We start from the raw sequence: 12,511 nt of genomic DNA, 5'->3' as shown, positions 1-12,511 counted from the left end.
ACAAAATGGAACACAGACGCCAACAAATGAACCAAGTATTACAAATTAACATCAAAATCACAATGAAGGGGTAGGGAAGAAAAGAAGTAATCTAAGTGACTTTGTGAAATGATATCTTGACTAGATACTATAAAACTAAAGACAGATGCTGTAAAACTAAGGACAAAAGAACTGTACATAAATGCTGAATCAGTTTGGTAAAATGTGTTTCTCATTGTGGTATGGGTTAGCAATTTTGAAACTGGTGTATATGTATATTAGAATTGAACAATAAATATATTGCAGATAATAAGAGTCAGGTTTATCACTGTTGGAGAAAGCAGTTACAAATAAGGAAAGGGGGAAGACAAATGAACTCTGAACTCTGTGGTGTTAGATTGGAATCTGGCATATAAGTATAAACATGATTTTTAATATACAGACAAATAGATACAGAAATATATATGCATATATGTATGTGTGCACGCAGACACACACACACACACACACACACACACACCTCTTAGCTCTGTCCATTGAAAGGGTCTAGAAACAATAACACTCTAATAGTAATGGACACACCTAGCACCCAGATCTTGGTTTCTAAACACTGTTCTTCAATAAAAGAGACTAGGGTTCCTTGAGAAGTAGTTGATTCTGGGGCTGGAGAAAGGAATATATAAGATGAACTTAGAACATCTTACGGAACCAGGAAGTAAGGAAATACTTGAAAAAAGAAAATGACGAGGGGAAGGGACTTGTTAAAAGAACACAAGAGGCAACCTGAAGGAGTCCCTAATTGCCAAAGCTAAAACAATTTGAGCAACAAAATAAATAATGGTAGCATCGGATTATAACTCATAGAATAAAATATCCATGAGTTCATAGTGGTATACGTAAATAATTAAATAGATGGAGGAGTGACAGTTTTTCCTTGCAGTGAATTTTCAATTAATGTGTAACAAAGGAGGGAAGTAGGGAATTGTATTAGATCATCACCACAGTGGTAATTGTTGCAGGATTCCCCTAATGATGTGGTTTGAGGAGAAAAGGGATTTGTATAATCTCAAAGTACTTCCCCCATTATATATATTTATTTATTTATTTATTTATTTATTTATTTATTTATTTATTTATTTATTTTAGCAATTCAATGGTTTTTAGTATATTCACAACATTGGGCAACCATCACTACTATCTAATGTGGTCATTCGCCATTTCTTTCCCCCTAGCCCCCGACAACCACTAATCTGTGTCTCTTGGTTTTTCTATTCTGGACATTTCATTTAAAAGGAATCATATGATATGTGGTTGTTTGTATCTGTCTTCTTTCACTTACTGTCATGTATTCAAGGTTCATCCATGTTGTGTATATATCAATATTTTATTCCTTTTAATGGCTGAATAGTATTCCACTGTATGGATATACCACAGTTTGTTCATTCATCAGTCGATGGACATTTGGGTTGTTTCCACATTCTGGCTATTATAAATAATGCTGCATGGGCATTAATGTACAAGTTCTTTATGTGAACATATGGTTTTAGTTTTCTTGCGTATACACCTAGGTGTGGAATTGCTGGGTTCACACAGTAACTCTGTGTTTAACTTTTTGAGAAACTGCTGCACTGTTCTGTACAGTTCGGTAGTTTGCTATTATTTTTGTTTACTACCTGGAAAAGCTCAGCAGAGATTACTTTTCTTAGCTGATCGAGGCCAGTAGCACCAGTAAGAAGACATATTGGCATCACAAACCTTGTGATACAATGCACCGAGAACACCACTGCTTCATTTCTGTGGTGCTTCTGTCAAGGATGTATGACCTCAGTTTCATCAAGAGAAGACACCAGGCAGTCCTGAAGAACTGACCAGTATTCCCCAAGGGTGTCAGGTCCATAAAAGACCTGGGGAGGCTGAGGAGCTGTTGCAGACTACAGGTTAGGGAGAAATACCCAAAGGCTATGTGGGATCCTGGAACAGAAAAGGACATCAGTGGAAACACTGGTAAGGTTTGAAAAAGGATCTTCAGTTTTGTTAACAGTATTGTTAATTTCCCAGTTCTGATCATTGTCTTTGGCTAGGTAAGATATTAACATTGGGAAAGGCAGTGTAAGCTATGTATGGAAACGGCAACATTTGTGTAAGTTAAAGGTGGTTCAAACAAGTTAAAAGATACTCAGCCTCTTGTTCTTGCTCACATGTCTGCGGATCAGCTATACTTGGCTGACCACGGCTAGGTGCAGCTGGGCTTAGCTCCAGTCTGCAGTTTGGGTCTAGGTCTGTCCTCTCTCGTCCTTCTTGGACTGGAATGCGAGTGAAGCATGTTCTTCATGGTGACGGCAGAATTCCAAGAAATGAGCCAAACACACGGGCATATTTCAAACTTCTGTGGCACGTTTGCTAACACCCTACTGATCAAGGCATGTTACAAGCCAAGTCCAAAGTCGGGATAGGAAAGTCCACTGTCACTAGTAAGAGGGGCTGCAAAGTCACACAGCAAAGGATGTGGATACAGACGGGGGGGAAGAAAATTGGTGACAATAGTGCAGTCTACCACAGATTTTTTTTTCCCCTGGAGAAAGCAGTTGTTACCTGGGTCTTGGCCTGGGATTGAAGTCAGTGACAGAGAGTCCCAATGGGAGTCAAAACTCAAGTATGATGTGACCTTACTTAATTGGGACCGGCTTTCTCCTTAATAGAGGCAGTTTCCTCAGGCTTGGGTCTGTCCCCCGGGAGCCAGTGGGGGACACAGACCCTGTAGGCTTTGCCGGCCTGTTTGCCTTTCTGGATCCCCGTCGTCCCTTGCTCTTTGCCCCGCGATACCTAACTCTTCACCTGCACGGATCTGGTGACTTCTTGCCTTTGCTCCCCCCTAGTGTTGTGGTCCCTTCACAGAGGCCCTGGAAGGATGCAGGTCAGATCCCACTCTCTCTCTAACTTGGCCTTTTTCCCAGGGGGGTGGAAACATTGGAAATACTGTATTTTCTGCTGCCTCTGCCACTGCTGCTGCCATGGCTGGTTTTGTGTATTTTCAATGAACGTAACCTGTATTTTCAGTTAATGCTATTGTGGTTGCTCTTGCACCCTGTGGTGGCTTATGTGAAAGGAGTAATTTTGGAATTTTCCCCAAATAAAATAAATTGGTTCACATAAGATCCTCGTCTCCTCCTTGGCCCGCGTAGCACGGGATAACCTGTCATGTTCCGAAACTTACAATGTCACGTCCTTTTTTTTCTTTTCCATTTCTAATTTTGATCAAAAGTCTGAAAATTCAAGATTCTGCTATTATTAGAATGGATTAGTATTAATCCTCTTACTACTAAAAATAACTATTGACATGACTACTAATTATTATGAATCTACTTGCCCTAGTGAAAATCCTTGTTGGCCTTTCCACACACCTCTAGGTCAGGATTTTCTCTTTCATTTTTAATTTTTCATTCAACAAATAATTATTGAGGGTTTACTATATGCTAGGCCACATGCTAGGCCCTGGGATAAAATGGCGAGCATTTATATTAACCAGGTAAATAAAAAAAACTAAAATATAACTACTGATTGAGGTAAGTGCTGTAAAGAAAAAAAGGTCATGGTGCTGTGAAAACCTTTAGGGGGCAGCTGGATCTGGTCTGAGGAAATAGAGGGTGCCTCTCAGCAGAAATGAGTCAGCTGGGATTGAAAGGAGGAGGAGAGGAAGGCTGCGGTTGGAAAGAGCATTCTGGGCAAAGGGAGCAGCCTGGAATGGCCCCACGGCGGAGGGAGCATGGCTCTTGCGTGGAATGGAAAAAGGCCAGTGCAGGGGATGAGTTGTGGACGAGGCTGAAGGGGCAGGCAAGGGTTCCATCCTAAAGGGCCCCGTTGACCAGCATGAGGACGTTCATCTTTATTCTAAGAACAGTAGGAATCCATTAAAAGGTTTGAAACAGGGGAATGACATAGTCAGATTTGTATTTTGGAAAAAAAAAAGTCATTCATTGTAAAGAACAGTGGGTTTGGGAGGTCAGAGTAGATGGGGGTCAGTGGGAAGGCTCTGGCAGTGTCCACAAGAGAGATGGTGATGGTTGGACAAGAGCATGGTGGGGAGGACAGAGCAGGGTATAAATTCAAGAGACATGTAGCAGGAGAAATCACCAGGTTTTGGAGAGCTAGACGGGGTATGCAGTTGGGCAGCAAAGTCGAGGGGATACCCAGGATGATTTAGCATTCCGCCAGGAAGGTACCCTGTTGTTTGTCAGTTTGGGATCTCTCCAGGTGAGACAACCTGTCCTCTTCACATGTTCAGCGATGAGATTGATGCTAGAAAGCCACCTCTTGCCCCATGGCCATAGGAATAGGACAGAAGTTGTTCTTGCCAATATTTGGCTTCGTCTCCTCTCAGAACCAACTTCCTCAGCCATTAGCTCTGTTTTCCTACCCCCGCCTGGGTTTCCTGATGGCTCACCAAACCAGCAGCCTCCACAGCACTTCCAGTGCTTCCAGCCTCTTCTGCTCTCTGCCTCCTGCAAGCAGCCTGGCTGTGTCTGTGTCTGAGCCTTTGCATGCAGGGCTCCATCTGTTTGGGATTCTCTTTTTTCCCAGTCTGGCACTCACTTTTTGCCTCATTTAATCACCAACTTAACCTTATTCAGGAAACCTCTCCGGAGAAAGGTTTCCCCACTCTATTCTGAACATATATATTTTTTTATCCTTGAAGCATTTTGGATAGGTTTGAGGTTAGAAGGGGATCATTATGCACATACACTTAGGTATTTATGTTCCCATTTATTTTCAGCCAAAGATACAGAAATTCCCTGCTGAAGTGGGGCAGCAGGAACAGAACAGAATGTCTTGGCCTGGTGTTTCCCTGGCTCCTTGGTTCTGTGATGGAAGCACAGTGGTTGGTGGAACTTGGAATTCACTATGGTCCTGCCAGAAATTAGAAAACCTGAATGCTTGCTACGTTGTTACCCTTTTATACTCAGGGTTTACCTGATCCTTCTGGGAGAACTTGTACTATGTGCTTCTGTTTGTGGAACTTTTCCAGGTCGTCATCCTGTTTTGATTTTTGAATCAAGCTCAGCATCAGCAGGGCGATGCCATCCTCTGTCAGGGAGAAGCAGAGTCAAAGTTCAGGTGTCAGAACAGCATCTCTGCTTCTAGGTTTCCAGTCGCCTGAAGAGCTCTTTCCCTGAAATGCTCTCTGTCTGCAGCAATTAACATTCCTCTTTGTATTCTTAGAACCTACCTACCACGGTCGCCTGGTATGTAGTGGTAGTTGCCTGGTAAATATCAGTTGCATGAATGAATGAATAAGTATAACATTCCATTTGTAGTATGTGATGTTGCAAGATTGCTTTTTAACTATCCTTGGGTAATTTTATACAATGTGTATGAATAGCCCATCCATTCTCAACACTTGTTTTTCCAGCTAGTGGATCAGCTCTTCTGAGATAGGTGGGTGTAGGTTTTTTGTTTCTCTTGGTTCCAATCCCCGCCTTCTTGGCTCGCCATGTCCTCCTGCCTTCCAGTCTCTTGCTTCTTCCTTCTCATATACGTTAAGTGCCACAAATTATATGTGTCAAGCTCTGGCCTAGAGGCTGGGGGTGAAAAAGGAGGAGATATAGTCCCCGTGCTCAGGGAGAAGGAGGCTGATTAAATTGATGAGGGTTGTGAGGTGTAAGTTTGCTGGAATGGCAAGCTGTCTGGGGTTCTGACACGGGAGGGGCACAAAGGATGTTGTGTGGCCATGTCCTGAGGGTAAGTAGGTATTCACCATTCACGTACTGTACATCACAGAAAGGCTTATTATAGCTCAATGTAAAGAAACTAGAATGGTTTAAATACTATGCAGGTTGTAACTGGGGGACGTTAGTCTCTAGACTGAAGTGCAGATACCCTTGCGCACTTTACCTCATACCTTTATTCATTGTGGATAAGCAAAAGAATGTGTGACTGGTGTTAGAGAGGGAGGGAGGCAGGGAGAGAGAGAGCAGTGGGGCGGGAGGGACAGGGAGATATGGATGGATTCAGGTGCCTGCGTACAGCAGTCTGGTCTTCAGGAACGAAGACACTCTGTGGCCTGTTAGCCAGCCATCCCATCAGTGTCCCTCTAAGGACTGTTGACCTCATGAACCTTCTCTGTTCTTGGCTTGTAGGTCAGGCTGTTCCTGCAGGATCCCATGTGCGGCTGAATCTCCAGACGGGGTCAAGAGAAGTGAAACTCCAAGATGAGGATACGTTCCGAAATACTTTGAAAGGGTCGAAGAAAGGCAAACGGTAGAGTGTCTATCCTAGGGGCCGGGAGGCTGTCAGCACTGGTTTTTGTAATACTGCAAGTAATGACAATGCAATGTTTCTTACCAAACTCATGTGGCTTTTTAAAAACATTGAAATTTAATAGCGTAGAATTTGTGATAAATCTGTCAAGAAATTTACCTCTATGGTCTTTGGAAAGAAATAGTTTGCAAAGCAAAGTGATACTTTAAAAAAGGCTGTAGGGGGAATGGTTAACCTGTTTTAAAAATGAATCTATTTTCCCCAGTACTTTAAGAGCACTCATTTGAATCCCAACAATTAATGCGCTGATTACAGATGAGTCATCTATTCATTAAAACAGGCCTGTTAGGCCTTCTGCTTTGCAGTAATACTTCCTTGGTGAACAGTAAAGTTTAAAGTGTTTAATTCAGACTAAATTTTCCTCTTGTTAGTCCATATTAAAACAGGCTATCTTATAGTATAAAAGTTTTCCAATGATACAAGATTGCCTTACTTTTTAATAACCAGTGTGGATTATTCAATTTGGGTCAATACATGGTCTCTCTTTTTTTTCTGCTATTCACCTTGAACTACCGAGTTGCTTCTGCTTGCTATTTCCTGCATGAGGGAGAAGGAGGTGGACATACAGGCTTGCAGGGGCTCCTGGAATTGTGCAGTTTGAAAGGTTGATATTAATACCAGCCATGAAGTTTCTAACACAGGGACCAGCAAATTATGGCCTGTAGGACTGCTGCCTGTTTTTTTGTTGTTGTTGTTTTTTTACAGCTAAGTTGTTTTAAACATTTCTTAATGGTTAGGAAAAAACAAAAGGATAACGTTTCATGACTGATAACAATTGTGTGATATTCAGGTTTCAGGGTCCATAAGTAGTTTTATTGGAACATAGCCATGCTCATTCATTTATGTATTGTCTGCTAAACCAGCAGAGTTGAGTAGTTGAGACAATCGCCATAAGGCCCACAAAGCCTAAAGATGATCTGGTCATTACAAACAGTTTGCTGCCCCTGTTCTAATACATGTAAGGACTGGGAATCAGTCATGGATCGAGCAGGGATAGTGTTACTCCGTCCTTAGATTTTTATGATTTTACCAATATTTTGCAGTTAGATATGAGGCAGAAAGGGACCTTAGAGACCCAGTTCTTACCTAAGTCTTTTCCTCGATGTACCTGACCAAAAGGCACCTTCAGTCACGTGGTGCTTTCAACCCCACCAAGCAGCCTGTTCATATGTGGGCAGTTTTCACTATTGGAAACCGCGACTTTATATTTTGATAGATAGGGACATTTTTGTCCTTCTCACAGTTACTCTAAACCGGCAGGGATCTTTATCTTCCCCATCTCTCCGGGTAGGCGTGTACCCAAGTCAGAAGATGATTCCTTTCTCACAACCGTCTAAGAAAGAATCAAACCTCATTGTTGTAACCCTGCCAACCTCCCTCTATCCCCAGCACACATAGAGACACATATGTCAGTGTCTCGAAGTAGTTCAGGAAATTGTTTCTCACATCTAAGCCAAGTCTTAGTTTCTAAATAAAAAGCCTATCTTTTTCTTGGTTTAAGAATACTGAGTTACAGACTGGATTGCTTTGGAGTCTTTTATTTGTTGGTTTTAATACCAAGGGAAGTTATTTCTCCAACACCTGACTGGAGACCATCAGTAGGAGCATTTACTGCTTTGTCTGGTGTTCGTATCATTTTAGAATAGAAAGCAGAGCCATCCATATGGTCTGTAGTAGACAATACCGAAAGAGAGAAATATTTGTCCCCACTCCTGACTCTTATATCCTCTGAAGTATTTCTGAGGGCTCTGCCCTGGACTGGCCTCCAGGATATGCTGGACAGGTCCTGTTCCTTCTCAGCATTTATAGCCAGTGGCAAACCCGTCTGAATAGGAGCCCGAAGGCACTAGCAAGGTGGTGTGGGTGTGGGTGCTCACTGCCGTGAGTTCAGGAGTCTCTGGCTGCCTTTGGTGGTGACTTTCTCCTCCTGGGGTCGTCCTGTGCCCCTCCAATTGTATTTCACAATTGGAAATACAGCTGGCTCTTCAGCACTGGAATGGGAACAGAGGCCAAAGGGCAGGGCTAATCTCCAAAATTGTTGTAGTGTTTTGCTTATCCGCGTGTTCTGTGTTTGGGGGACAAGAGGAGCTGCTTTCCATTAGATTGTCAGAGAGGCTGCCGACCCCAACAGAGTTAAGAACGACTGGCTGGAGAGAGATGGCGATGGTCCATTCAGCCGAATGCACGGCAGCCTCTCCACCAGTCCTGCTGGATGTGTGACTGGCCACACTGCTACCTAGAGCTGCAACGCCTCTAGGCTGTGAAGCTTGGGACAGGGTCCCCGACTCTGATTTGTCCCAGAGGATTCTCTCGGCACTGCCTGATTGCCTGTTGGCTCCCAGCAGCGGGGTTTCCTCTTGCTATTTTTATATTAGGCATTGCCATTGCCACTGGTTCTAGCCCTCATCCCTGTCAACCTCTCCACAGTGCAGGTCTCTCTTTGCCCTGGAGCAGCCAGCTTCTTTGAATCACCCTCCTGTGTTTCGAGGGATGAGGGACAAACTACATCCAAGTCGTCCCACCTTGGGTTGAGTATTTCCCATGGTACAATATGCTATAGTGGTTAAGTGAGTGGGCCCGGGACAGAGCCATTGACTTGCTCCATTCATTCATTTCCCAAAAGACCTATTGAGTGCCTGTGTGCCAGGCATTGGGGTTACAGTAGTAAACGAAACAGATAAGATGCCAGCCTTGTGGAGGCTGCCAGGGAGACAAACAGGTAAATAAACATGCAAGTAAGATAACTACAGATTATAAGAAACACTAAGGAAGAAACAAACCAGGTCGTAAGTCAGTCACTGGGGGAGGTCACTTTAGATAAGATGATTTGGGAAGCCCTTGTCAAGATGATATTTGAACTGAGACCTGAAGAACGAGGGGGATTTAGTGGTTACTTTTATATGTTTAGGGTTGGAACATTGCAGGCACAGGGAACAAGAAGAGTCCCTGGCTTTGTCAAGGGAACGGCTTTGTCAAGTGTGAGAAACAGAAAAATGATCAAGGTGACGAGAGAGGTGGAGAAGGAAGAAGACTAATACCTAGGAGATGAGATTAAAGGTATAAGATCATGTGGAGTTTTGAGGAGCGTGTTGAATGTTCTTCACTCAACTAGAATTGTAATGGGAAGCCGTGAGGCTTTTGTGGGAGGCTGATTTAATATAATGCAGTTTTCGAGATCACTCTAATTGGTATGTGTATAGAAAATAGATTGAAGGTGGACAAAAGCAGAAGCACAGAGACAATTAAGGTATCTTTTTAGTAGATTGGACGAGACATAATGGTGGCTTAGTCTAATGTGTCATAATGGAGAGTGGATGGAATTGGATATTTAATTTGGAGGTAGTGACAATAGGACTTGCTTATGATTTAGATGTAGGAGTTGAAGGAAGGTTGGTAGAAGGAATTCAGGATAAAGCTTCATTTGGGGATTTGTGTAATTACGTGCTTGGAGGTACCATTTATTGAAATAGAAAAGACTGTGAGAGGGACAGGTTTCTAGGGGGAACATCAAGACCTATGTTTTAGATGTAATAAGCATGAGGTGCCTGTTAACACATCCGAGATCCAAGACATATCAGGTAGTTGTACAGGAGTCTGGCTGGGACTCAGGGGAGCGTTTTGGGTCAGAGACATAAAGTTGGGCATCATAGCCTGATAGTTCTTTAGAAAGAACTAGAGGAAAGTATAGATATAGAGAAGAGCAGATTGTCCAGGATTGAAGTCTGAGGCATTCCAGCACGTACAGGGTTCATGTAGGAGATGAGGAACCAGCAAAAGAGAGGAGGAATGAGGAAGGGGAAGAACCAAGAGAGCACGGTTACAAGAAGCCAGGAAAGGAGAGTGTTTCGAGGAGAGAGAGGTGAATGGTGTAAATGCTGCTGAGTGGTGAAGGAACATGACATTAGTGAAGAGTCCATCGGATTTGGCCAGCAATTATTCATAATTTTGAGAAGCAGCTTTAGTAGAGTTGTGGGAACTGAATCCAGATTAGAGCAGATGGCAATGTAAATAGCAGCAGGAAGGTGAGGATAGCGGGTGAAAACAGTGTGTTCATAGTTTTACTGTGGTCGGGAGCAGAACAATGGCGTGACAATTAGACTGTGCGCTCAAAGGAGTGTTGGTATGTTGATGGGAATAATCCAGTCCCAGGGAGAAACTGATGATGCAGGCAGGAGGGGTGGTGTCATTATGGAAGTTTAAGCTTTTGGAAAGGCAAGTGGCATCTGGGGCTTACGTTTAATCGGAGCAGGGACACTGGCATCCATTCTAATAGAAGGGAAAGCAGAGAGTATAGATTTAGGTGCAGGTTGGTGCGTTGAGCTGATGAGGGAGTTCTTGATCATAACATCTGTTTTTCTCAGGGAAGAATGAAGTGAGAATACCAGCCGAGGATGGTTGTATGTGTGTGCATGTGTGAGTGCAAGCACACATGTGCATACTTGTGGCCTGACAGAGGGGGATTTAAGGCAGTAAACAGAAATAGGAGACATGATGGGACTAGTCCTGCCCAATTAGCCCTCTCAGACGCGGGAGGAGATTATCTGTTCAAGCTGTGGCCCTAAATACTGAGCTCCCTCTCAGGCATAAGGGGCAGGGCACTGGTATCCTCAGGCAGCTGGCAGTGGATGGTACTCTGCTGGGCGAGGGATTTTCTCCCCTATCTTGTAGGACTGTGGTCATGATTTGAATGAAATATTACTCCTGAAGGGCTAACACAGTGTCTGACACATGGTTGAGTGCTCAATAAATGGGAGTGATTCGCTATTATTAATTAGTTTAGGAAGACTGAGGTGTAAAGAAGACAAGCGTTTTTCTCAGGGCCGTAAAGGTCTCTAGGATGAATCAAAGACTGAATGAGCAAAGCCGTGAGAACACGCCCTTCTCATGAGAGCAAAGGCCTGCGAGGCTCTTGGACTATGAGCCTGATGGATGTGCTCGTCTTCTCTGGAGCAGAGCCGGCTCTGAAGCCTTCTTCCCCCACCTCGAGATAGCTCCTTACCTCCTCACCCCCTCCGCTGGACAGTCTTGTCAAACACAGCCCGCCTTCCATACATCTCTGTCCATAGCACTCTTGTTCCTACCTCTGTTCCCTAAACTGAAATGGCTGCTGGTGGCAAAACCTTCCTGCACCTCCCAGCCCATGAATGCCTTCACTCCGGTCAGGATGAATGGTGTGGCTGGGACCAGCTCCAGCGGGCTTGTGAGGATCCCACTCTGCAGTCTTTGCTGGGTTCCCAAGATTATGTCCACGTTGTTTCCCTTCCTCCCTCTTCTTGGAGGCTAGCTGTGGAAGGTGGCTGGCTTTGATTCTAGTCCTTTCCATTCCTTTGTCAGGTTGATATATACCTCCTGCATCTACTCTCTGCCAAGGGGTTTGTCTTAAAAGTGTGAATGTATCCAGCCTGTTTTTGTGAAGACAGTCTGGCTTGTCAAATCAGGTCAGGCATACACTTGTGAGGCTCAGGGCCCTGTTGGTTTCTTTCCTAGAGGAATATAAATAAACAGGGTCCATGTTATTCCCTCTGTCTGTGTCCAGTACCCTCCAGGAGCTCCTGCCCTGGCATGTACTGAGAGAGCAGCATTGCACAGACCTTCCAGACTTGTTTTTGTCTGAGTAGTTGGCTGATAGCTCTCTGTCCATGATGGGCTTCTGTCTGCCCCATGCCGTTTCCTCCTCTTTCATGATATGACCCCATCTTCAGTGTCTTTCCTCCTCTAGCTTCAAGGTAAGATCCACCCTGTTGGACTTCTGGTTGACAGGTCAGCTCTCAGTTAGAGCTGGCCTGGTTTAGCTTGCCTTCAAGTACCAGCCCCCCATGGGTGTTTTCTTTCTTGGGAAAGATGGTGCCTCCCTCCTGACTCTCAGCTTCTCTTTGGACAGGCTGGACATCAGCACCAACACTTACACATCTCAGGACCTCAAGAGTGCACTGGCAAAATTCAAGGAAGGGGCAGAGATGGAGAGTTCAAAGGAAGACAAGGTAGGTGACATTCTTTCCAGGGAGTTAGAATAAACCTGCAGGACGGCCTTGAAGGGAATCACTTTTTCCTGAAGCTTTTGCAAGAAACATGGGATAATAACAGTAACATTATAAAATAATTTAAAGAGCAGTTAATGCCAAATAAGTAACCCTTTATATAGACAGTTTTCCCCCACTTTCTTCCGCCTCCCCCTTCCTCCCCCCAGTTCAAGCTGTTGTTTCTCAGTCTAGTTGTG

At 44.0% G+C, this 12,511-nt stretch overlaps 1 protein-coding gene across 1 annotated transcript in view; it reads left to right on the top strand.

Annotated features, from left to right (window-relative positions):
* The window catches only part of SIL1 (SIL1 nucleotide exchange factor), a 183,322-nt gene that overhangs the window by 94,463 nt on the left and 76,348 nt on the right, over window positions 1-12,511 (top strand). The window contains exons 4-5 of the mRNA XM_033095908.1: window positions 6,114-6,234; window positions 12,176-12,275. Of these exons, the coding sequence (XP_032951799.1) occupies window positions 6,114-6,234; window positions 12,176-12,275 (221 nt within the window). The remainder of the gene's footprint in view (window positions 1-6,113; window positions 6,235-12,175; window positions 12,276-12,511) is intronic.

Source organism: Rhinolophus ferrumequinum, chromosome 24 (assembly GCF_004115265.2).
Source record: "Rhinolophus ferrumequinum isolate MPI-CBG mRhiFer1 chromosome 24, mRhiFer1_v1.p, whole genome shotgun sequence".
NCBI classification, from domain to species: Eukaryota; Metazoa; Chordata; class Mammalia; order Chiroptera; family Rhinolophidae; genus Rhinolophus; species Rhinolophus ferrumequinum.
The sequence above is the reverse complement of the archived record's forward strand: the minus strand, read 5'-3'. Positions and strand labels throughout refer to the sequence as shown.